Source organism: Sminthopsis crassicaudata, chromosome 4, assembly GCF_048593235.1.
Source record: "Sminthopsis crassicaudata isolate SCR6 chromosome 4, ASM4859323v1, whole genome shotgun sequence".
In the NCBI taxonomy this organism is placed as follows: domain Eukaryota; kingdom Metazoa; phylum Chordata; class Mammalia; order Dasyuromorphia; family Dasyuridae; genus Sminthopsis; species Sminthopsis crassicaudata.
The window spans coordinates 389,142,525-389,169,603 of NC_133620.1; the positions used below are offsets into that span (position 1 = coordinate 389,142,525).

Here is a 27,079-nt window from a genome sequence, read left to right on the forward strand (position 1 = left end):
CTATCATATTCATAAACAACAATTTATTCAGCTATTCCCCAGTTGATAGGCATCCCTTCAATTTCCAGTTCTTTGCTATCAGAAAAAAGCTATTAAATTTTTTTTTTTGCTAAGATAGGTTATAAATATTTTTGTAATATAAGTCCTGTTCCTTTTTTAAAAATCTCTTTTAGGTTCCTTTCATTAAACTTTTTTCTTGCCTCTTTTGTGGCTGGGGCTCTGTTGGTACAGTTCGTGATTATGCTCCAATCCCACTGTGGTACAACAAACCTTTCCTACTGAACTTCTATGTTGTTCTGATGCTCTAATATTTGTTTAATGTCATTATTTAAAGGTACTTAAAAGGATTTGGGGAGATCTTGGACAAGTCCCTGTCTTTACTGCAGCATCTTGGCTCCACCCCTTAGCATTCATTTCTGCAAGATTTTGAGTTCCACATTTTTTCTCATTCTCTCTCCTCTTCCCCCGCCTCCTGAAGATGGTAGGCAATTTGATATAGCTTATATATGTGCTATCATATAAAACACATTTCCCTGTTAGTCACAGTTGTGAAAGAAAAAATATATCGAAAAGAAAAAAAAAAAACCTAAGAAAGGATAAAGTGAAAATAATATTCTTTAATATGCATTCAGAATCCATCAGTTCTTTATCTGGTTATAAATAGCATTTTCTACCTTTCTTGAGTTATTGTATTACTGATAAGAGCTGAGTCATTCATAGTTGATCATCACACAGTACCGCTGATATTGTGTACAGTATTTTCTTGGTTCTGCTTGTTTTACTTTACATCAATTCATACAGATCTTTTCAAGTTTTTCTAAAATCTGCATGTTAATCATTTCTTATTATATGATAGTATTCCATTACATCTATATATCACTGCTTGTGCAACCATTTCCCAATTGATGAACATTCTCTCAATTTTCAATATTTTGCCACAACAAAAAGGGCTGCTACAAATATTTTTGTAGGTCCTTTTACCTATTTTCTCTTTGAGATATAGCCCTAGTATGGTAATGTTGGATCAAAGGGTATAAGCAATTTGGTTGTCAGATGGGTATAGTATCAAATGGCTTTCCAGAATGGTTGTATTACTTCATAACTCTATCAGCAGTGCAATAGTACTAAGTAGGTAGTATTTCAGAGTTGTTTTAATTTGCATTTCTCTAATCAAAAGTGATTTAGAGTACTTCTAGTATCCCTAAGATTAGCTTTGATTTCTTTTTTTCCCCTTTTTTATTAAAGTTTTTTATTTTCAAAATATATGCATGGATAATTTTTCAACATTGACCCTTGCAAAACCTTGTGTTCCAATTTCCTTCCCCTTCCCTCCACCCCCTTCCCTAGAAGGCAAGTAATCCATTGTATGTTAAACATGTTAACATATATGTTAAATCAAATATATGCATCCATATTTATAAAATTATATTGCTGAACAAGAAAAATCAGATCAAAAAGCAAAAAATGAGAAAGAAAGTAAAATGCAAGCAAACAACAACAAAAAGAGTGCAAATGATCCACAGTCACTTCCTACAGTCCTCTCTCTGGGTGTAGATGGCTTTCATCATAATGATCCAATCATCATTGGAATTGGCCTGAATCATCTCATTGTTGAAGAGAGACACGTACATCAGAATTTATCATTGTATAATCTTATTGCCGTGTACAGTAATCTCCTGGTTCTGCTCATTTCACTTAGCATCAGTTCTTATCTCCAGACCTCTCTTTAAATCATCATACTGATTGTTTTTTATAGAACAATAATATTTCATAACATTTATATATCATAACTTAATCAGTTGTTCCCCAAACGATGTGCATCCATTCAGTTTCCAGTTTCTTGCCACTACAAGGGACTGCCACAAATATTTTTGCACATGGGGTCCCTTTCCTTTTGAGATATATAGCTTTGATTTCTTCATCTGAAAACTACCTGTTCCCTATCCTCTGACTATTTATCAATTGAGGAATAGCTTATATTCTTATAAATTTGATTCAGTTCTCTATATATATGAGAAATGTGGACTTTATCAGGCACACTGACTGTAAAGATTGTTTTTTTTTCTTTTTATTTTCCTTCTAATCTTAGTTGAATTGTTTTTTTGTTTATTTAAAAGCTTTTTAGCTTAATTTAATCAAAAGTATCTATTTTGCATTTATAATGCTCTCTATCTCCTGTTTGGTCATTAATTCTTCCCTTCCCCATAGACCCACAGATTGACCATTCCTTGTTTTTCGAATTTAAATATAGTGTCATCCCTTTGTATCTAAATCATGTATATGTTTTGACTTTCTTGTGATATATAGTATGAGATGCTGGTCTGTAACTAGTTTATGTCCTTTTTTTTCCCCCAGGTTTCCCAGCACTTTTTTCAAATAATGAATTCTTATTCCAAAATTGTGATCTTTGGGTTTATCAAATACTAGGTTACTGTGGTCGTTGAATACTGTGTCTTGTGTACCAAATTTTTCTACTGATCCTCCATTCTATTTCTTAGACAGTACTAGAAGGTTTTGATGATTATTGCTTTACAACATAATGTTTAACCCTTGTGATATATTGCTGTAATCACCTTCCTAGTATTTTTTTCAAAAATTTAACATTAATATTCATGAGAGAAATTTGTCTCTAATATCTTTCTTTCATATCTTCCTGGTTTATATAACACCATCATATTTGTGTCATAAAATAATTTGGTACAATTCCTTCTTTGCCTAATTTTCCAAATAATTTGTATAATATGGGATTAATTATTATTTCAGTGTTTGGTAGAATTTACTCATGACTCTATCTGCCCAAGGGATTTTTTCCTAGGGAGCTAACTAATGATTTGTTCAATTTATTTTTCTAAGATGAGGTTACTTCAATGTTTTAATTCCTCGTCTGTAATTCTAGATAATTTATATTTTTGTAAATATTCATTGATTTCACTGAAATTGTCAGATTTATTGACATATAGTCATAATGCTTTTTTTACAATACCAGTCTTTAGAAAATGGGCAGAAGCTAGATTAGAAAGAGCAACTAGCTCTTACAGCAGAGAACTTAAGTCTAAAATCAATTTTTGCCCCTTACTATGTTTGTGACCTTGGACAATAAGTAACTTAATGTTCCAGGCCTCAGTTTTCTACACAGTAACATTGGATTAGGTAATCTCTTAAATCCCTTCCAGATTTCCCTCTTCTTTCTGTAGACTTTCAGATTATCATCATGTCCTCATTGAATCTTCTGTTTTCCAAGTATCTCTATGCCTTTGATCAACCCTCAAATAACATGTTCTACAATTTTCTCTCATCTTGTGCATCTAAAATGTGCAAACTGAACTTTGACTCAGGTACTCTAGATGTGGTCCTTTCAGGGTAAAAGTACAGATCTCTTATTGCTAGAATTCCTGAACACTTTATTGTACAGTAACATTAGTTTTTTTTTTTTTTTTTTTTTTTTTTTTGGCATACATATGGCTATGAACTGATTCTGAGCTTACAGCCAGTCCACTAAAGCCCCCAAGTATTTTTATAGGAAATGATAATCCTTTCATATGTCTAAAATCAATTAAAAATCTTGTAAGGCAGTTCCTAAGAAACAATTGAAAACTTTAGGGAATGAGATGGAGGATAAAATACTCTGTAATCATCAGGTTCAGAAATTTAGAATGTTGCTAATCAAAGATCCTGGAAAATGTTTTTAAAAATAGTGCACTGTTGGAGGAATGGAGTGAATTTGGCAGAAAAAAGACAGGGACACACCTGAACCTCTCCAATTTCTTTCAAATAATGGCTCAAAACAAATCATAAAGTGTTAGTATCCACAAAAGAATGGAAAGAAGCAATTTCCGCCTAACACAACTTACAAGGTGGGCAGCAAAGGTCTGTTGTACTAGTATGCAGGTCCCAGAAAAGCAGAAGTAGGCCTTGCAGGTGTGTGCTAGAGTAGTTGTTTTCGTATCTCTCAGTACACAGACAGTGAAGGGGTTAAACAACTGGTCAGAAAGAGATTCCAGGGGTCCCTTTGCAGGTAGGGGGCAGGAATCTCTTGATTTGACCATACTTAAATATGAATCATAGTCCTGGATCTCATTTCCAGGGCAAGCACAACAAAGTTTAGGGCCGTGGGAGAAAGGAGACCCTGCTTGCAGAGTGGACAAGAGTACTTATAGTCACTTTCAGATCTATGTACAGTATTAAATATACCTCTCCCTAGATCATACCACCCTGAAAGAACCAAAAACTTACAGGTTCCCCAAATTATCTCTGCAAACAGCTGCACACACACACGCGCACATACACACACACACGTGCACATACACACACGTGCGTGTGTGCGCATATGCACACATACACACACACGCACACACACAAATCAAAAGCCTGTAGCTTGGGATGGACAGTGCCCCTTCCACTCAGGAAGCAGAGCCCCACTGTAGTAGAGAATTTGAATTCAAGACAGCTGGAAAATAAATGACTATAGAAAGTTGCTGTAGTGTCGGAGCTCAAAACACACAATCAGAAGACAATAAAGTCAAAACAAAGTCTCAAAGAAAAGCAGGAATTGTTCTTTGCCATGAAAGAGCTCAAAAAAGATTTTAAAAATCACAAAAGAGAGGCAGAGGAAAAATTAAGAGAAATGGCTCATTCAAGAAAATGGTAAAGGAAACATAAAAAAATGCTGAAGAATTGAAGACCTTAAAAAACAAAAAAGGCCAAATGGTAAAAGAGGCACAAAAATACAATGAAGAAAATGTTTTAAAAAGAATTGGCCAAATGGAAAAAGAGGTACAAAAATCCACTAAAGAAAATAATTCCCCAAGTAGTATAATTGATGAAATGGAAAAAAAGGTACAAAAGCTCCATGAAGAAAATAATTCCTTGAAAATTAGAACTAAACAAGTGAAAGTTAATGACTTTATGAGTCATCAAGAAACAGTAAAGGAAAATCAAATAAAGGGAAAAAAAGAAGACAATGCAAATGTCTTCATGGACAAATAACTTAACTGGAAAATAGTTAAGATAATTTAAAAATTATTGGTCTACCTGAAATACATGATCAAAAAAAACTTCATCTTTCAAGAAATTATCAAGGAAAAGAGCCCTGATATTCTAGAATCATAGGATGAAATAGAAATTGAAAGATTTCACCCATCACTCCCTAAAAAAGACTCCAAAATGAAAATTCCTATGAATATTATAGCCAAATTCTAGAGCTCCCAGGTCAAGAAGAAAATATTTTCTGAATGCATGCAGAAAGAAACAGTTCAAATATGGAAACTACAGACAGGAAAACACAAAATTTAGCAGTTCCTACATTTAAGGATTTACATTTCTATATTAAAACTTGGACAAAAGTTTTAGAGGACAAAAAAAGCTATAATTACAACCAAGAATCATTCACCCAGCAAAACAGAGTATAATCCTTTAAGGGAAAAATTCAGTGAATTAAAAAAAAAAATTAGTGAAATAGAGACTATTCAGTCATTCCTAATGAAAAGACCAGAATTGAAAAGAAAATTTGGCTTTTTAAATACAATTCTAAAAAAGCGTGAAAAAGTAGTTTCTGTGACAAAGACATCATTTCTCAAATATATAGACAACTGAGTCAAAGTAATAGAAAAAATAATTGTTTCCTTGTTGATAAATGATCAAAAGATATGAACAGAACAGTTGAGACAAGGTAATCAAGCTGCCATAGGCATCTGAAAAATGTTCACCATTAGGTAGATAAATGCAAATTAAAACAACTCTAAGCTATCACCACATGCTTGATTGGCTAATTAGTCAGAGGTTGAAGGGATATGGAAAATTAAAACACTAATGTACTATTCATGAAATTGAATACTGATTCAACATTCTGTAGAACAATTTGGAATTATATAAGGGTATGTCCTTTGAACAAGTATTTTAAAAAATATTAGGTTTTTATTCCAAAGAGACAAAAAGGAAAAGAATGTATATGCACAAAAATATTTATACTACTCTTTTAGTGGTAGCAAAGCATTGAAAGTTGAAGGGATGTCTTAATTTGGGAATGATTGAACAAGCTGTTATATATGATGGATATTATTGAGCATACAGTAATGATAAGCAATACATTCTCAGAAAAACCTGGAAAGACTTGCATGAACTGATGCAAAGTACAGTGAGCAGAATCAAAAGAACATTGTATACAATAACAACCACATTATCTGATGATCTACTCTTAATAATTTAACTAAATGATCCAAGAAAATTCTGAAGAACCTAAGACGTAAGATACTGTCCATCTCCAGAGAAAGAACTGATGGAACTTGAATGCAGATCTAAGATATATTTTTTCTTTTTTTTGTTCCTTCTTTTTTTGTGTGTTTGACTTGTCTGTGCCATGACTTACATGGAAATGTGTTTTACATGACTATACATGTGTAACCTGTGCTAAATGCTAGTGTAATCTGTGGAAGTAAGTCATTGAAATGTTTCAAAACTCTCCCTCAACTCAGCCAATAGACTTCTGTGTGATATAGAACATCTTCATACTCAACATTTAGCTCAGACAGAAATTCCTGAAATTGTCTGTGATTTATTGCATTAGCTCTAATGAAGTTAACACAAGATACCACAATTTTCATAACAGAGTCTCACTTCAGTGATTTACTACACAGCGCTTGTTGGTGGATTAGGCAGTGTATGGCTATTGGATGGGAATGGTTATGTTTATCCATCTCTTGGTTAATGCAAGCAATTACTCCTTTCTTAGACCCCACCATGCTAGGGGCACCATCAGTTGTCACACTGGCTAGTTTAGCCCAGTCCAGCTCCAAACCATTCATAGTTTGGCAAACCTTTTCATAGATATCCTCTCCTGTAGTTGTTCCTTTGGTGCTTTGCAGTGCAGCAAGCTCTTCTATGATTTCAAAATAATCATTCGTCCCACAAATAAAAATTAGAAGTAGTGCAGAATCATGAACATCATTGCTTTCATCAAGTGCCAAGGAAAAATATGAATTTTTTTGTGGAGTTTTGCAAATGCTGATGCAGATTGTCTCCCATTTCTTCAATCCTCCATGTAATTGTAGGTCCTGAAAGACTCACTATACCAAATAAATCGTCATTCTCTGGACACATCTCTTTGGCAACAGAAAGAAGGCATTCTTTAACAAATTCTCCCTCCACAAATGGTCTGCCAGTGCGTGCTATTAGCTTGCCAACTTGAAAACTTGCTCACAGTGATGAAATATTTAGCTGCTTCTGCTTCACAAAAATATTTTGCCGAGTTGTCAATGTATTTTTCAGTTTTAATATTTTATCTTTTCTCACTTCTCCAACCAAACAATCATATTTATCTTTATGTTGAGTTTCATAGTGTCAAGGCAAATTATATTCTTTGAACACAGACACTATATTCTGGTATATCAGACATACAACTCTTTCCTTGTACTGCATGAAAAAGTAATCATAAGTCCACTGTTCTTTGAATATCCTACACTCCAAGTCAATTTTTCTTTGTCTTGACATCATTATTTTTAAGGGATTCCAAATTGCTATTAGTAAAATACCTATATATATAAATATATATATATACAGCGCTACAAAGGCAGTTCTCCATCTTTTGTATTTCCCTTTCTTCCCCACACCATACACCCCGGCCTGGGAACTCACCTCACCTCCATATCTCCTCACACTCTGTCTCCAGCCGCCTGAGCACAGTGCTGGAAGTGTGCATTGCTAATGCAAGTTTAGGTGGAACATCACTTCCGGTCTGATTTTTGCCATAACCCAATGGGCCACATAAAAGTCCTCAGTGGGCTGTATCTGGCCTGTGGGCCGTAATTTGAGAACCCCTGATTTAGAGTCTCATTTAAAATTCTCAGAATATGCTATGATATAATTATGGGTATAGCTATACCTTATGTGAAGCATAAAACTAACAACTACTAAAAAATCCCTAAAACTTTGTTTTCTTGCAAAACCTGTAATACTAGTTTGTTCTCTAGTCATTTCCTACTTTATTAGGTATGTGTAACAATTTAACTTCTTCAGTAATAGGTCATGTCTGCCTTTCTTCAAAAGTAAAAGAATTGAAAGTGGAGGTAGCCTTCTTACAAGTAATTTTCTCATTTCTCATTATCTCATGGTCACTTTTTCTCATGGTCCTTTGACATGCCATTTAAAAAACTATTTGAGATTTCTTTATCGTGCAGTGATGTTCTTTCTTTGTACATATTACAAAGAAGTAATAGCAGTAAAGATGATACTTTTACAGATATTTTTATAACCTGAGTCCATTATTTGTAAATTTGAGGGCAGCATCTGTTATCTTTATAGCTATAGTAGCCAGAACTCTGAAGAAAAATTTTTTCAAGGATCATAGCATCAGACTTAAAGCTAGAGGGAACCTCGGAGTCAAATCTGAACCAGACTCTTCATTTTATACATGAAAAGAACAAGGCCCCAAAAGTTTAAGGGACATTCCTACAGACATACAGGGATAGCCAAGTGGCACAATGGATAGACTGTTAGGCCTGTAATCAGGAAGAATCATCTTTGTGAGTTCAAATCTGATTTCAGATACTATCTGTGTGACCCTGGGAAAATCACTCAACTTTGTTTGCCATAGTTTCATCATCTGTTAAATGAATTGAAGAAGGAAATGAACAAACCATTCCAGTATTTTTGCCCAGAAAACCCCCAATGGAATCATGAAAAATCAGACACAAATGAACAACTACAGTCATACAAAATAGTGATACTTCAAGGATTTAGACACAATCCTTTGACTCAAAGTTCATTACTCTTTCCACTGTGCCATATTGCCTAACCCTGCTTCTTCAAGATTTGGTATCTTTGTGTATCACTAGAAATAACAATCCTGTTGTTAATAATAGGTCCTTATCAAAGCTCAATTATACCTATTATGGTTACTGAATTGAAGATGTTTTCTTATACCTCTATACACACACACACTGTAGACTACTTATAAATGATTTATTCATCTAAAACAGTGCTTATTTTAGGAGCTACTAAAATGGAATTTGTCTGCCAGAACATAGAGCTCCTGTATCTTTGGTCTCTCTGATTTTCTTTCTAAAGTCAGATTGTCTACTGCTTGCCATTTCTGTCACTGCTTCTGATGGCCAACATATGTCATTTCAAATTTCTGCCTTAATATACCATTTATCCTCTTAAATTCAGCTGGACTCCATGATAAGCTATGTTCCAAAGAAATAGTGTTTTTCAGTGTCCAGTCACTTCTTTCCAATTTCTTATCTTTTGTCCAGAAAGATTCAATTTTTACAGTAATTGCTAAATAATCAAAATACTGAGCTTACCAAATTTTTTTTTTTGGCTCTTAAATATTTGAGATCAGATTTGAACTCAAAATTTCCTGAGTTTATTTTTTATTTTTATTTTTTTTATTCATTTTTCCAAATTATCCCCTCCCTCCCTCCACTCCCTCCCCCCGATGGCAGGTAATCCCATACATTTTACATGTGTTACAATATAACCTAGATACAATATATGTGTATAAATACCATTTTCTTGTTGCACATTAATTATTAGCTTCCGAAGGTATAAGTAACCTGGGTAGATAGACAGTAGTGCTAACAATTTACATTCGCTTCCCAGTGTTCCTTCTCTGGGTATAGTTATTTCTGTCCATCATTGATCAACTGGAAGTGAGTTGGATCTTCTTTATGTTGAAGATATCCACTTCCATCAGAATACATCTTCATACAACATTGAAGTGTACAGCGATCTTATGGTTCTATTCATTTCACTCGGCATCAGTTCATGTAAGTCTCTCCAAGCCTCTCTGTATTCCTCCTGCTGGTCATTTCTTACAGAGCAATAATATTCCATAACCTTCATATACCATAATTTACCCAACCATTCTCCAACTGATGGACATCCATTCAACTTCCAGTTTCTAGCTACAACAAAAAGAGCTGCCACAAACATTTTGGCACATACAGGTCCCTTTCCACTCTTTAGTATTTCTTTGGGATATAATCCCAATAACAGCAATGCTGGGTCAAAGGGTATGCACAGTTTGACAACTTTTTGGGCATAGTTCCAAATTGCTGAGCTGACCAATTATGATGTATTAGGTATGATCTCCAGATCTTTAGCCTATCCCGATTACATTGGAATTTTGGTGTTTTGTTTTTTTTTTTTAAATTATTGTGTAGAAGAATAAAACAAAGAAGGAAAAAACCATACTCTTGTTGTTGTTCTTTAATACTTGTAATTTGAAATCATTCTGTAATATGGGAAATTGAGATGGTTACTGAATAACAAGTCTTCCTTAGTTGTTTCAGTTATTTTAGTTAAGTTAGTTTCAATTAAGTTTCAGTTAAGTATTAGAAATACTCTTTTGGAGTAATATTTTTAATTCTAAAAAGGTCTTAAGAGAGCAAGTATTTCATGGAGTGTGTCCCAGATCCCACCTTCTAATGATGTTTTAACATGATAATTTTTTTTAAATCATCTTTAGAACTACTTTGCTCGCAATTTTTACAACATGAGGATGTTAGCCCTATTTGTTGCTTTTGCAATCAACTTTATCCTGCTCTTTTATAAGGTATGCACATCTTTTCATTACTTTAAATATTGCATGTTGAATTGTGGAAATTAAATTAGAGTTTTAAAGTTTCATGAATGTGTAAGCTAAGTACATTTATTATAGCACTTCAAAAGTATGATTTCATGAAAGAAGGAAACCCAATTACATTCTTGGTATTCTTGGGAAGACCAATGTTGATTTTGTTTATATTAATTAAATTGAAGCCATTAGCAGAGAAACCCTTCTTGAACATGGATTTTCTCATTACTAGTGCCAGGCTAGTTTGTCTGATTAGAATTAGGCTGTTAGAATCACTAAAAATAACTCTCAGGAATATATCACTACTATTCATGTTTAATTTTATGGAAAATTTTGGTTTGCTTTTTTTCTTGTGTAATCTATGAGTACCAGCTTATTTCTGTTAAAACAGAAAAAAATTTGTAAAAAAGTTCAAATCCCCATGATAATATTTTTAAACAAAATAACAACTTAGATTGCAATATATATGTTTTTACTTTGTCTCGAACTTATTTTTTAAAAATCTATGTTCAACTGCTAACTTTCAAAAGGAAAAATATGGTTGTAGCATTATATTGTGTTTAAAAATGAAACATGCTTTTTAATTTCAAGAAACTGATTGGGCTCTAAATGGTTTTAATTAGGTCTCCACTTCTTCTGTGGTAGAAGGAAAGGAAATTCCTTCCCCAAGTGCAAGTGAAAATTCCAGAATAAGTAGTCTGGACAGCACATCACATCGACTCATTACAGTACACTACGTTCTAGAGGAAAGTAGTGGCTACATGGAGCCTACACTTCGTATCCTTGCTATTCTCCACACAGTTATCTCCTTCTTCTGCATCATTGGATACTACTGCTTGAAAGTAAGCATCAATGTATTTGTGGGTATATATGTGCCTGTATATATTTCTATATTCAAAAGCCCTTCAATCTGGAAAGTAAATTTTCAGTCCCCTAGAATATAATTTAGAGTAGTGGTAGGATAATTAAGAGCTTATATAAAATAGTGTATACAATTTATAGAGTAGCAAAATTACCTCTTTAGATCAGCTTACTCTTTTACTATGATTTTTGCTTATAGTTTCTAATCCTGTTACAACATTTAATTAATTTGATTAAAATAGGAAGAATTAATTATTTTCCACCTAAAGAAAATAAACATTTTAATGAAGTCCTCTCTCGGGCATTCATGCCAACATTTGCTCTCAGACTTCTGATTTTAGCTTTTCTTCTTAGCACTTTACAACAATGTCCTGAAATGCCTCCTATCTATATATGGGTTTTTGTATTTATATTTCTCCCTTTCTTTTTTCAATTTTTATATTGTATCTACTACTACTTGGACTTCCTCAATTAGCCTCTCTACTATATTCAGAGCAATTTTTACTTGAATTACCTAAAAAAGAATATAATGTGTTATATCACCTGTGACAATTATAGTATTCAGTAATAACATGGTAATATCATTATTACCTTGTTCCCTCTAAAGTTATATTTGCATGTTATAAATGCAGATTCCAGACATATTAGATGTGGGGCATGAAGAAAGGAAAAGAATAAAAGCTATCTAAGATTTTGAGCATAAGTGGCTGGGAAAGAGTGGTAAAGCATCAGTAAAAATATGGAGTAATAGGGAAGAATGGATTTTAAATATTAATAATAAACTTTAGAGATATTGATTTTGATGTGCTAGTAAGAAATAAAGGATCAACATATTAGATAATAAGATAATTGGATATCAAGATTAACAGTTTAACAGTTTTATCCACAACTAATAAAGGAATCAGTGGTATATAAGCTCATCAAATTTGTAGATGGGAGAGAGAGCTGACACAGTATATGAGAGTCGAAGTCCAAAAATATCTTAATAGACTAAAGGAATTATGTCAAACTCAAAAAGAAACCAGGGGCCATTAACTGTACATAAGGATTCATGTAGGCTCATATTTACGAGAAAATTACATCCTGACAGTATCTATGTTTTATCATATTTTTATTTATCTTGGTGTCTGGTGACAGCTATGGAATAGGGCACTAAGCTGAATCTAATAAGATAAAATTTAATAGGCATATAAAATTTTTTTAACTTGGATACAAAGATAATCAGCTTCACAATTATAATATCCAAGAGACATAATTAGAAAGTAGTTGTTCTGAAAACAATTCTAGAGGCTTTAGCAAACTCTAATTTTAGTAAGAATCAGCAGTAGAACTTCAAAATCAAAAGAGTTAATTAATGCAATTTTTAGTTTCATTAAGGCTATATAAGACCTTTGTCAGACTTTATCTGGTATACTATATTTGGTTCTGGGTACTATAGTTAAGAAGGACATTCTGTGCATGGTTCACAGGAGATCAAATAGAATGGTAAATGGCCTTGAGTTTGTGTTGTATACAGATAGAATGAAAGAACTAAGGTGTTTAACATAGAGAAGAGAAGGCTTGGGAGAAGATTTGATAACTGTCTTCAAGCATTTGAAGGATTGTCAATTAGAGAAGGTACCAGATTTGTTATGTTTGGTCCCTGAAGACAGAATTATAAGCAATGGGTAGAAAGAAAAAAGAAGTCAATTTATTTGCTATCAGGCACAGCTTTCTAACAATTATAGTTGTCTAAAAACAGAATGTCTGCTTTGAGGTGACTTGTTCTACCTTCTTGAAGGGAGGACTGGTGGTTTCAGGCAGCAGCTAATACTTTGTTGGCCCAGATATTGGCCCACCCCTTCTTTGATTTGATCAGTTGGGATAAGTGGAAGGGAATCAAATGATAAGGCATATACTTACCAATTTCTCCATCTACATTACTATATAAACAGCCACATAAAACACTCTCATGGATAATCATCATTGTCATTTTCAATATTATTTGAAAATATGACTGTCAGTGGTTCTATTTAGATAAACATTAGTTTTTATTAGTTTTTTATGTATGTTAAAATATGTACATATATATGTATAGCAATCTATAATATTTTATTATTATAATCTATTTTAACTTAATCTTTGGCTTCCTTTAAACATATGAGAAATATTTTCTCACAGTGACTGTTTTGTACTGATAGTAGCCACTAAACATACCAGGAAACTTAAACTAACTCTGAATGAATTTACTTTTCAACTGCAGGTTCCATTGGTTATTTTTAAGAGAGAAAAGGAAGTAGCACGGAAATTGGAATTTGATGGGCTTTATATTACAGAACAGCCTTCTGAAGATGATATCAAAGGCCAGTGGGACAGACTTGTAATCAATACTCAGTGAGTATAGACCTATGTTGGAAATATTTGTGCTACAAAACTTCAAAAAGTTAAAAAAAACTTTTCTAGATAACCAGAAAGCCAATTGAGTTATATTCTCAACAAAGAAAATCAAAATACTAAGCAAAGTCATCCTCCTGATGGATGTCATCATTTTTGCTTCCTTGTGTTTTGAAGATTCTAATAAAATTGCCTTTTAATACCAGACCTAAAACTATATTATAAAATAGCAGTCATCAAAATCACTTGTTATTGGCTAAGAAATAAAATGGTGGATCAGTAGAATAGATTAGATACACATGACACAATAATCAAGGCCTATAATAATCTAGTATTTGAGAAAGCCCTAAATTCCAGCTTCTGGAATAAGAACTTACTATATTACAAAAATTGCTGAGAAAACTGGAAAATAATATTGCAGAAACTTGGCATAGACCTACATTTCACACCCCATACCAAAATAAAGTCAAAATGGGTACATGATTTGGGCATAAAAGGTGATACCATAAGCAAATTAAGAGAGTTAGGGATATTTTACATATCAGATCTTTGCAGAAGGGAGAAATTTATGATCAAAGAAGAACTAGAGAACATTATGAAAAATAAAATGGCCAACTTTGATTATATTAAATTTAAAAAGTTTTTACACAAACAAAAGCAACAGAAATAAGACTAAAAGGGAAAACATTTTTATAACTAGTGTTTCTGATAAAGGTCTCATTTAAAATAAAGAACTACATCAAATTTATAAGAATACAATTCATTCCCTAATTGATAAATGGTAAAAGGATATGAAGAGCCAATTTTTACAAAGGTCTCATTTCTAAAACAGAGTCATCTATAGTCATATGAAAAAATGCTCTAAATAACTATTGATTAAGAAATGCAAATTAAAACAGTTCTGAGGTACTACCTCACACCTTGCAGATTGGCTAAAGTGACAGGAAAGTAATGATAAATGTTGGAGAGGATATGGGAAAACTGGGCCACTAATGCATTATGATAGTGGAGTTATGATATGATCTAAACATTCTGGAGAACAATTTGAAACTATGCCCAAAGTACTATAAACTGTGCATAACTTTTGACCCATCAGTGCCATTACTGGGTTTGTATCCCAAGGAAATCATATAGGAGGGAAAAGGACCCACACATGCAAAAATGTTTGTAGCAGCTCTTTTTGTAGTAGCAAAGAATTGGAAAGTGAGTAGATGCTCATCAACAGGAGAATATCTGAATAAGTTGTGGTATATGAAGGTAATGGCATATTATTGTTCTACAAAAAATAATGAACAAGCAGATTTTAGAAAGGCCTGGAAAGATTCACACGAAATGATACTGAGTGAAATAAGGAAAACCAGGAATATATTGTACACAATAATAAGAAGAATGTGTGATGATCAACTATGAAAGTCTTGGTTCTTCTCAGTGATTCTCAATGATCCAAAACAATCCCAGTAGACTTTGGATAGGAAAAGAACTATGGAGATTGAATGTATATCAACACATGCTATGTTCACTTCTTTTTTTTCTGGTTTTTTGTTTTTTTTTGTTTTTTTCCCCTCTCCCATGGTTTTTCCCTTTGGTTCTGACTTCTCTCTCCCAACATGATTCATAAAGCAATGGGTATTAAAAATAAATAAATTTTTAAAAATAATAATGAAATTGCCTTTTAGTTCATTCCCACAGAAGTGATAGAATTCATCATCCATTACTCTTTGTGGCTGGGAATGTACTAATAGAGATACCTGTGAAGTCATTTTCTAACTTTTAATGGCTCCTGAATTATATAAATGTTAATTCAGAAAAGAAAATCATGCCTTTAAAGTACAAAAAATTGTCACACAATGTTTCTTTATAAAAATCTGTAGTATTTAACTAAGATACTTGAAGTAGATGGCATTTAGATTCCTTCTAGCTCTGTATAGGAAACTGCAACCAAAAACAGGTTGAAATACAACAAAAAAATATCAAAGGATATATATATATATATATATATGTATATATATATATATATATATATATATATATATATATATACACTGATAAGTTTATAACTTAAAGAAAAAACTGCTTATTGATGAAAACTTTTTTCATAATTATCCCTTTTGTGGACATAAGTTATGCATTGTCTTTATTTTCATGTCTTTCTTCTTGTGTTATTTTCATTTCTAAATGAATCCCTTTGATTTCATACTCAACAGGTTTTTTTTTTTGCTCTTTTTTGCCCTCTTCCCTTATAACAGATTTTAAAATATAAATAGTAGATCTATCAACATATTATATATGTTGACATACTTATATATAATTTATACATATTTTTCGTCAGTATCTTAATATCAACCCATTTGTTGTTATGTTGAGTTAGTCATGACTAATTCTTCCTGACCCCACTTACGGTTTTCATGGAAAAGATGCTGAAGTGATTTCCCATTTCCTTCTAAAGTTCATTTTACAGATAAGGAATTGAAGCAGTATTAAGTGGCTTACCCAGGGTCACACATCTAGTAAATGTCTGAAGCCAAAATTGGACTCAAGTCCTTCTGACTCCAAGGCTGTCACTCTATCTACTTTACTACATAACTGCCTTCTCAATCCAATGCCTAATAAACTTTTATTGAATTGAATTATTTATTTCTAAAGAGAATATATTTTAAAATATAGTTACATATAAATTACCAGCTATTTTCCCAATTTATATATGATTTTATTCTCTGTTTAAATGTTTGATATATAATATATATATTTATTTCTTTTTATAGGTCATTTCCCAACAACTACTGGGACAAATTTGTAAAAAGAAAGGTAATGTTTCTTACAATGGATTCTCTATGTTTCTCCCCCACCATTGAAAGACAGTGCAGATTTTAATTTTTATATTCACTGGGTATTGTGTAAAATGTGTAAAATGAGAATCAGAATATTTTATGTGCCTATTTAAATTGTTTCAGAAAAGAGATTGCAATGGGATTTGAATTTAAAGAATACTGAAGAACTACATTATCCAGTTGCAAAATAGATGCTAATAACTCTATACAACACAATCACCTCTGACTCAGCTGAGTCTAAAGTCATATTGGTAAATGGTAAAATGGTTTTATAAGTAGAAGAAATAAAAGAAAAAGAAATGAGAGAAAGGGGGAGAAAGAGAAAGAGAGAGAGAGAAGGAAAGAGAGAGAAAAATCCCCTGAAATAGTAAAGCAACTCAAAGTTCTCCCAGTGTGATTATCTTATCTAATAGTTGGCTAAAACTATACATTATATCTCTTTTTTATTATAGAAGTAAAAAAAGTAAAAAAGAAATTATAAAGCTTGGATTTTAAAACTTCATCTCACTTTGGAAGACTGTTCTTCAGTAGGGTTTTCTTTTAGTGCTTTTTGAATTGCTATTTATTTTTCATGGTACATTCTTGAAGGATTCTGATTACTACTGATGAGTCACCTTGTATTCCACATGAAACCTGAGAAAAATATTTTCAAGTCAAAATGGCTTACTAGGCATAGTTGAAAAAAAAATTAGTCTTTCCCTCTTTTCAGATATTTGTTTTATTCCTTGCCAGTGATATTTAGAAACTATCAATAGCATGGGCAATACATGGTTCAACACCAAGGTTCTGGGTTACCTCAACCAGGGACATGCCTAAGGGAACTCTCATAACTTGCTTTGTTTGATTAGTACTCAGGCTTTCCTTCTGAGAATTCCAAAATATGTCTCCTTTATGTTTCTACAGAAAAGTCCTCAGTTCCAGTAAAAGATCTCAGGTTAAAAATATATCAAGTGAAGTAAAAGTTTTATTTTACCTTAGAATAAATATGAAACATAAAGACTTCACTCTAGAGCTCATAAACAGTCAAGTCAGCTCACTTTTTTATCAGGGAGCTAGAACTATCCCACTGACCCCAAAATTCTCCAGATTTATTATACTTCCCGGACTTAATGTTTCCCCTATAGCTCTCCATACATATATTACTCCACAAGGGTCTCATGACTACTTCCTCTCCCCATCATCTTGTGGTTCTTCATGTTCCTGTGGTTCTGACTCTATTAGGTCCAGATACTTGCCAACTTGATTTCCAAATCTGACATTTTCTGGAATCTTCTCTAATAGAGCAAATCTAGGAAATTGGTATTTTACAGGAACCCTTTGTTATTTCTTTACAGCTGATCCATACCTGCCAGCTTTCTCATTCCTGCAATCCTGGAATTAACTAAGGAATACTTATCATTGTTTTAGCAGTTATATTCTCTGCAACTACTTGGTTTCTCCTTTTCTAGGATGGTATGCTTGCAAAGAAAGGAAATGCAGATATGGAGGCTTCCCTTCTAGGGAATGAGATTCTCTTTCCTGAATTTCTAAGCTATCACAGATGTATGTTCAGTTATATATATATATATATATATATATATATATATATATATATATATATATATATATATATATATATATATGGACAACTTCAAATGTTAATCATAACATTTTGTCTAGGCTGGAACCAAATTTCAAAGGTTTCATAATTGAGGATGTTTATTATCCATTTCAAGAAATAGAGGACTAACACTTTAACCCTATTTGATCCCTTTAAAAGTGATTATTTTAAAAATCTTCAGTCTTTCAAAACCTATTATACTACAAATTGAATCTTTTTTTTTGATTAATCTTTATTGATGGTATAATTTTCCAAAAATATGTTTACAAACACCATTTTAATTGTTCTTTTTTTGTATTTATTATAATATAACCCTATACCAATAAAATTAGCTTTTCCTTATCCACTAGTGACTAAAGTTTCCATTTTTTCCTCTTCCTCATTAGTCTTCTCTTATCTATTTCCTCACTCCTTGTATTGTCCTTTTCCCACTTTTTCTTTTGTCCCACCTCTCTCCATTTTCCTTACTATACCCTGCTCCTCTTTATTTTAATTACTTCTGCTGCTCCTCTTTTCCTTCTTTTTCTTCATATTTATTGTTAGTGTTGTTTCAGGAGCTAAAATGGAAATGATAGTAGTCCAACAGTGAATAAGTCCCAGAAGAGAAATGAACAGAATGTCCAAATTCTTGACTTTAGCCTTGACAGAGTAGATTGTGACTACTCTTTATCCAGATTAAAATCTGGGTTCTTCATTACCTAATGAAATAAATAAACAACAGCAACTAGTAGACTTCATTATGGCAGGAAGTAACTCCCTATTAGTGAAGAGAATAATGAATAAATAGTTGCAATGGCTACAATGTATAGATTCTTGTGGGCTAGTGAGGCTAAAGTAGATAAGGCATATTTAACAAATAAGTATATTTTGAGAGGCTTTCATTATTTTTATTTATTATTAAGCAATGTGATTCCAAATAATGAATAAATATTAAATATAGGAAAGATAGAAATACCTTAATGTTAGAAAATGAAATTTATTGAGGACTTGAAACTGGCAAAAATATTTTTCTTTCTTTCTTCCTTCTTCTTTTCAGGTTATGGATAAGTATGGAGAGTTCTATGGCAGAGATAGAATCAGTGAATTACTAGGCATGGATAAGGCTGCTCTAGATTTCAGTGATGCACGAGAAAAGAAAAAGCCAAAGAAAGACAGCTCCTTATCAGCTGTGTGAGTATTTCCTCCTGCCTTAAAATCAAGCATTTAAAAATTCAACCCTCAGCTTTCCAAATCATAGATGCTTTTTTCTATACTACTAGAAGAAAACAGAAAATATGAATAAATATAGATAAATTTAGATATATTATGTTTCTGTGGTATTTCACTTGAGATGTTTGATCTTTTCTTATTAATTTAGTTTCATTTCCTAAGACCCAAAGAACAATGTTACTATGTTAAATTTTAATTGCCAGATGTAAGTTACTTATATTATTAAGCATACATTTTGTCAACAATAAAATCAAGCATACCATTAATGAAGAAACTAGAATATCTACTTTATTATTATCGGTGTAAATTCATGCAAATATGTATAATTTATCTTTAGCAAGGATCTTTTTGTCTGAGGAATAAAATTAGTGTACTAAAGAAACTGTAAGTGATGCTTATTACTAGGCTAAGAAGAAGGTGATTTTTCATAATATTCTTTTACAAAAATATTCAGAAACATATTCAAATTTCTCTGAGTTCTGGATTGGAAGTGATTGTGATTTATACATTTCCATGAAAGGAAGATGATTAGCAGTCCAAGATGTAAAGTATGGTCTACTCTTACTAATATGATGCATATTCCTTTCTTGATATCTCTCATCTTCCTCTTTGAAGTTATCTGTACTATAAACTAGATTTTTAAATCCCTTTTATTGATCAAAGTAACTACAAAATTTAGAAATCACTTGAGATTTAAGTTTTATAAACATCAAGCAACACATAATAAATCAACTTTTTGAAAGGCTCCCAATAAGATATCTCTATTTTCAAGTCTGGTTTTATTTGTGGAAGAATAATTTGTTTTCACTTTTTTGAAGAATAATTAAAACCTCACTATCTAATTAGAGATTGATAGCTGCCTCATGATAAATTATGGAAGCATAAAAAGCAAAGTAACCATGTTTAAAAGAGAAAATTAAGATAAAAGATTTTATTTCCTGGTCTTTTTTCTTCTCTTTAAAGCACACTTTAAAAAATAGTTTTCTCATCTTCAACATTATTCTGTTTTCCCAATTTTTATAAATTTTCTTGAGGGGGAGACTGAAGGTGTTTGAACCTGTGACTTCATCAGTTTGAAGAATGGCTGGTGTGGAAATGCTTCTTTCTGTGAAATGTTGCTTTTTTTTTTTTTAATCTTTATAAGACCCATGCCTGTGCAACACTTCAAAATCTTTGTAAAATTTAAACATGTTCTATAGTAAAGATAATTGTTTTAGTGATAGTATACACAATAATTTAGAGATCATGTGAGATAAGAGAAAAAGCTAGACAAAAAGTATCTATCAAAAAAGAACAACACCTTTCAAGAATATGTAGGTGTCTGTAGTGCTATTCTGCCTGGATATGTGCAAGCATATTGGTGAGGCAAAAAAATCATTATGTAACCAACCATTTGTAGCACCCCTCTCTTCTCCCTGTTCTTTTCCCTTTTTCACTCTAAATTTCCTCCTGATTATAATTAGAGTCTGTATGTAACCTATATCTTTTCATACTCTGTTGCAAATCAGTGTATCTTTTATATCAATGATATTAATTTTATTTATATACATACACACATATATGTACACATATGTATATAAACATACACAATATGTTTATATAAAATGCAAAAATACATATGCAAATGCCTAGTTGAAAGATTACTCTGAGCTAGTAAACATCCATCTTGCTTATAGGCTTATGATGACAGCATCCACATTTCTGATAGCACTAATGCAAGTCACGTCTAGTCAAATCCACTAATTTAGTGTGAGGAAAAACTGTAAATCACTTTGGAAACACCAGGATAGTCACTATAGCATTTCCCTCAAATTAGCTGCTCTAATTTTCCTCTGCTTTACTGAAGGGCAATTACTAATGTTTATTGTAACTTCAAGAATTTTAAATGAAAGAAAAATCTTCTCTTGTGTGTAGCATAAGACATAAGGTTAGTTGTCTCTCAGTCTTTTCAATTATTTGTTAACACAACATTATTAATACCTTTTTCAAAAACAAAGACCGGACTAGTATATCATCTTCAAAACCATCATATTGTAGAAGCAGAGGTATTATTAGGTATATGGATAACATTTTATCTAGAAGCAACCCTTTTCTAACTAAAACTGTTCTTTAATTGGACTTTTATTTTGTATTATTTTAACATCAACATTTTAAAACAATGTGAACTGCCTCAAGATGCATTTGAGAACTAAATGATTAACAAAATGAAGTGATAATAAACTTTAAAATGAGGATACTTCAGTTTTAAAAGTTGAAAGCAGAGATTATGATCAAAGTCTTAAGGAACCATGAAGAATGTAGAATGACCAGATGCATGTTCATCAAATCTTAATATACTAGAATTAGAAAATATCTCTTGAACTTTAAAATAAGTATGATAATTCACAACTTTTTAATAAATAGGTCATGTAAAAAAGATGAAAAACTAAGGTTCTTTAGCCTACAAAAACAGGTCAAACATAGATTAGCAAATAATTATATTCAGATAAATAATATAATTAAATCATAGAATTGTAAAATTAGGAGGACTGTCTAGCCTAATCTTGTCACTGTAAAGTAAATTGAGGCAAAAGAGGAAAAGAGACTTGCTCAGAATAATATTATTATTTAATGACAGCCAAAACTAGAACCAGGGTTTTCTTATTCCTTATCTAATATTGTTTGCACTATAAGATACTTTTTCTCTAAATAAAGCCATATAAATTTATAAGGGCACTAACTACTTGTTGTTGTTGTTGTTTTTAAATTACTAAAATAATTGAACTAAAAAATAAAATTAAGGTATAGTTAGCTTAGTAGTTTTGACTTAAAGAAAACTTTGGCTTTTCCTTTTTTTTTTTTTTTTTTTTTTTTTTTTTTTTTTTTTTTTTTTTTTGGTAAGGCAATTAGGGTTAAGTGCTAACAATCTGAGACCTTATTTGAACTCAGGTCCTGCCAGTGTTCTATCCACTGTGCCAACTATCTTCCTTAATTTTCCTAAAAGATTATTTAAAGGTTCATAAAAATCAGTCCTCATTTTTACCTACTTAGGGATCATCAATGACGTTAGATAATAACTTTATGGAATTTTGTTTAGCTGTTTCATGGTATTAAAAAAAATATCAGCTGCATTTAGTTTGGTAGTTATCTCTGTGAGTAAAATGATGTCCTTAAATATGTTGGGTGAAGGAAGCTTCAGTCTTGTAACAATCGCAAAAAGATGGGACTTGCTAAAAAGCTCTGATTTTGATGAAGCAGAGAATATAGAGTTAAAGGCAAATTCATTATTAACTCTGTGCTGGAGCAAAAGAAGCCTTCTATTGAAGTAGGAAAAAACCTTCAAAAATCCATTAGCAACTGCTAATGGGAATTAAGAAGTTAATTTCTGTTTAAATATATATAAATGGTTGTGTAAAAATGGAGAATAAAAAAAAGAATTTTTAAAAAGGGAAGGCAACTTCAGAGTACAGGATAGTCAATGCTTATGAGATTTATGCATTAAACACCTACTACATTAGAAGCACTTATGATACAGAAAATAAAATAATCCTTAATCATACATTAGCATATGTAGAGGTAGTACAAAGAGAATAATTGCATAAGAAAAAGTATGCATAAGAAAAAGGAAGTCTCTGGCAGTTGAAGGAAATCAGAAAAGGCTTCATGGAGAAGATGCTGCTTGAACTACAATTTGAAAAGAAAGAGGGGGGTTATGTGGCAGAAGTGATGAGGGAGAGCACCCCAAGCCTTCCAAGCTTGGGAGACAACCAGTACAAAGGTATGGAGATGGGAGAATTTAAAAAATTTTGATGATAGTCAATAGACACATATTTATATGTGCATATACATATGTATGGGCATATGTTAGTTTTCAGGAATGCAAATTAGAAGAAAATTATATATTTGCCTAAGATAAAATTAATCTGTCCTTTTAAAAGTGAAATGCATGAAAAGTCTATTGGGGATAGAATCAGAGTTTATATTCTTAAATATCAAGAGACAGCACTTCAAATCTGTTTTACACTCTAGAAGTTGTTGGAATGGATTACCAAAAGTTATTGTAAAGTCTTCTTTTGACACATTTAAAAATAGTATTGGTATTTATCTGCTGGAATATTTTATCATTCATAATAGCAAAATGAATTCTGTAAGATTATTATAAACCCATGTGTTTGAGATATAGATAGATAAATATAGTTGTCTGTGTTTCACATATAATATTACATATTACTTATATGCTCACAAATAAATTTTTTTTATCATTTCAGACTAAATTCAATTGATGTAAAGTATCAGATGTGGAAACTAGGCGTTGTTTTCACTGACAATGTAAGCTTATTTTAATAAATCTACTACAAAATAAGACATTCTTTCAATTTAACAATGTCATCATTTATAAGATACAAAGCAGATTCGTATGTGTGTGTGTTTTAAATTTTTCCTATCATCAGTTTACTTAATGAAGTTAATTTCTAAGAAAATTATGACTTAGTTCTTCTCTACTTATTCAGTTTGTTTTCAAATGCTAAAAGAAAAAAAGGGATTGTTTACATATGAAAAGAAATCTTGATACAAATTAATTTAAAAGTATGAATACCTTTAAGAAAATATACTTCTGACTTACTAGCAGACCCCAATGTCTAGAGAAAAGAAAAAGAAGAAATATTCATTCTGACTAAATCACATTTGTTGAAAGGAGAGGAATATGAAATTGTTTTTCAGATCTCCTTAACATAGCATTCTTTTACTAAGAAACATTTTTAGAATAAGCATAGTGTCTTGGAAAATATAAAAGTAGCATTAAAAAATAATGGACCCATTGGAATATACTTGTTTTAAGGACAAACTATTTTCTCACCCATTCTACAAAATGTGTTTATGGACTTTATTTGGGCATTTTTCTCCATTTTGTTTTCTTTAAACAATTTACATTATCTATGTTATCTCCTTCTTGTCCTGGTTTTGTCAAAAAAAAAAAAAAAGTTATGAAAATACAGCCTGGAGCTACTTCAAAGTCATATTTTTAAATATTTTAATATCTATTAGATCCTAGGACACTTTACATCAATAGTAGAAAACCTTTATTTTAGTGCCTGCTCTGTGCTAAGTCCTGGGAGAACGAATACAAGACTGAGTCCTGCCCTCAAGGAGTTTGCATCATACTTACAGTCCTCCATGTTGCATTCCTCCATTATATCAGAGCCAGACTTTTTCCTCTTATTCAGATCCTTAAGGGGCCCAATCTCTAGTGACATGCAATGTGAGCTTGAATCCTGGCTTTGCTTTTTTCACCTATGTTATCTGGGGCAAGTCCAGCTCCTCTGAGACTCATTTTCCTCATTTTAAAGTAAGAAAGTTAGAAGAGATGATACGTAAAGCCTATCTCCAGTAATTATGTACATTAGTCTTAGCAGACAGTCTCTTTTAATTGTTACTGTGTGATCGTGGGCAAATAACTTCATCTCTCCAACATATTCCCTTATCTAAAATATAGAGATTACAGGAACAGCAGGTGACTCTGGACAGTACTAGGACCCTTGGCAAGTCACTTAATCTTTTCTACATCAGTTTTCTTATCTGTACTGTGGGAATGATAATAGCACCAATCTCCCAGAGCATTTGTGTAAATCAAATGAGACAATAAATATAAAGTACACAATGCCTAGAACACAGTAAGTGCAATATAAAAATCATCATCATCATCATCATTATGAAACAACTGATAAATGCTGAAGTGAACATTTGGTTCCATGCTGTCTTAATAGTTTTTCAATGTTCTTTCCATGATAATTTTCAAGCTCCTTAGATTCAAATTCTACCTCCGTATCTTGCCCACTATCTCACCAATGGAAAGTCACTACACCTTCTCAAAGTTCAGTTTCCTGATCTGTAAAATGGGGATAATAATTCCTGCCTCACTTGATTGTTGTTCAGATCAAAGGATAATAAGCATGTATTTTACAATACTCCTTAAAATATTACATATACATCAACTATTATAATTAAATTCCCCTTCTTGTCCATCTTTCTATATCAAAATATCTCTGTAGCCATATTATCCTCACCAATTCCATTTTTAATCAACTCACATTTAATCCCCAAACCTCTCCTCCTTAACATTTCTCTCTTTCTATATAGTTGACTGTACTGTTAATTGACTGTACTGTTAATTATTATTTCCTATCATCCTGTCTTAAAAATCCTCTTAAATTCATTCCCCTTTTCACATTTCTACTTCAACTAATTTCACTCAGGCATTCATTTTTCTTTTCTTTTCAGACTATTATCATGACTTCCTAATTCATATTTCTGCCTACAGGTTCTGGGCTATAATTCATACTTCCAACATTCTTATCCTCCCTCCCTTTTCCCTCCTCCCTCCTTTCTCCTCCCTTCTTCCTCCTCCCTCCCCACTCCTCTTTCCTTCTTCCTTCCTCCTTCTTTCTTTGAAACTACTTTAATCACGTATCCCTCTGCTCAAAAACTTGTATTGCTTCCTCAGTGAATAAGTAAACTATATATTTCTAATCCTGGAATTCAAAGCCCACTGTAATCTGACTCCTATCTATTTTCTCTAACTTATTTATACTATCCTTCTTCATATACTTAGCACACTCCAGTCAAAATAAATGTCTAATATGAAGGAGTTATGAAAAATGCTATCTATCTCAAGAGAAATAACTTGATGGTGTCTGAATGCAGATCAAAGCATACTATTAAACTTTTATATCATTTTTCTTATTTTTCTTGTCTGTGTTTTCTTTCACAGCATGACAAATATGGAAATATGTTTTACATGATAGTACTTGTATAACATATCACATATTAAGTTGCTTGCCTTCTCAAGGAGATGAGAAGGAAAGAAGAAAGAATTTGGAACTCAAAATTAAAAAAAAAAAAACTAAATGTTAAAAATTGCCATTATATGTAATTGGGGAAAAAATCTTTTTTAAAAAAGAAGACAAAATAGACATCTCTTCCCCATTGTCATTTTTCCCTTTCCTCTCCCTGAGCTTTTGTTCACTCTGACACCTAAACCTGAAGTTTACTTCTGCTTTCTTGATATTCCTTCTTTCAGTGCCCAATTCAACTCCCACATTCTTCATGAATCTTTTTCTGATCCCCCTTATTCTAATTGACCACCTTAAATTGATTTTAATTTTTAAAAATGTTTTATTATTCATTCATCATACTCTATTCAGATCCTATAATTTATAAAAATGAATTCACATTAATTTCATCCCAATATGTATTTATTAGACAATATTATTCACTCATATAGTAGATGCTTAATAGATGTTCAAATAAAATTGCAACCTCTATTACCTTATCAGTTTTTTAACCCCTCAGACCTTGGTGTCTGTCCCAATACTCTACCACTCAGCCTTTTAATGTCACCAGTTAAGTCCAACAACATTTTTTAAGTCCTCATTCTTTTTGACTTTTCTCCATCATTACTGATACTGAATTTGTATTAATAGTTGTTTACAGATGTTTTTGCTAAATGGAAATTCTTTCTTCTCTTACTTTCCATACTTCTACAGTATCCTCATTTTTCTCCTGTTTGTCCTCTTTAAAAATTAGTTGCTCCCTTACCTTCTTTGACCTATACCTAAATATGCATCTAGTCCATGATTCCATTTTCATTCTTCTCTT

The 27,079-nt window shown here is 32.0% G+C and overlaps 1 protein-coding gene across 2 annotated transcripts in view; it reads left to right on the top strand.

The window, feature by feature from the left end:
• The window catches only part of RYR2 (ryanodine receptor 2), a 699,155-nt gene that overhangs the window by 646,600 nt on the left and 25,476 nt on the right, over nucleotides 1–27,079 (top strand). For both annotated transcript variants that reach the window (XM_074262493.1, XM_074262494.1), the window contains 6 exons: nucleotides 10,466–10,552; nucleotides 11,197–11,415; nucleotides 13,677–13,807; nucleotides 16,570–16,612; nucleotides 19,272–19,405; nucleotides 23,692–23,752. In XM_074262493.1, coding sequence (XP_074118594.1) covers nucleotides 10,466–10,552; nucleotides 11,197–11,415; nucleotides 13,677–13,807; nucleotides 16,570–16,612; nucleotides 19,272–19,405; nucleotides 23,692–23,752 — 675 coding nt within the window. The remainder of the gene's footprint in view (nucleotides 1–10,465; nucleotides 10,553–11,196; nucleotides 11,416–13,676; nucleotides 13,808–16,569; nucleotides 16,613–19,271; nucleotides 19,406–23,691; nucleotides 23,753–27,079) is intronic.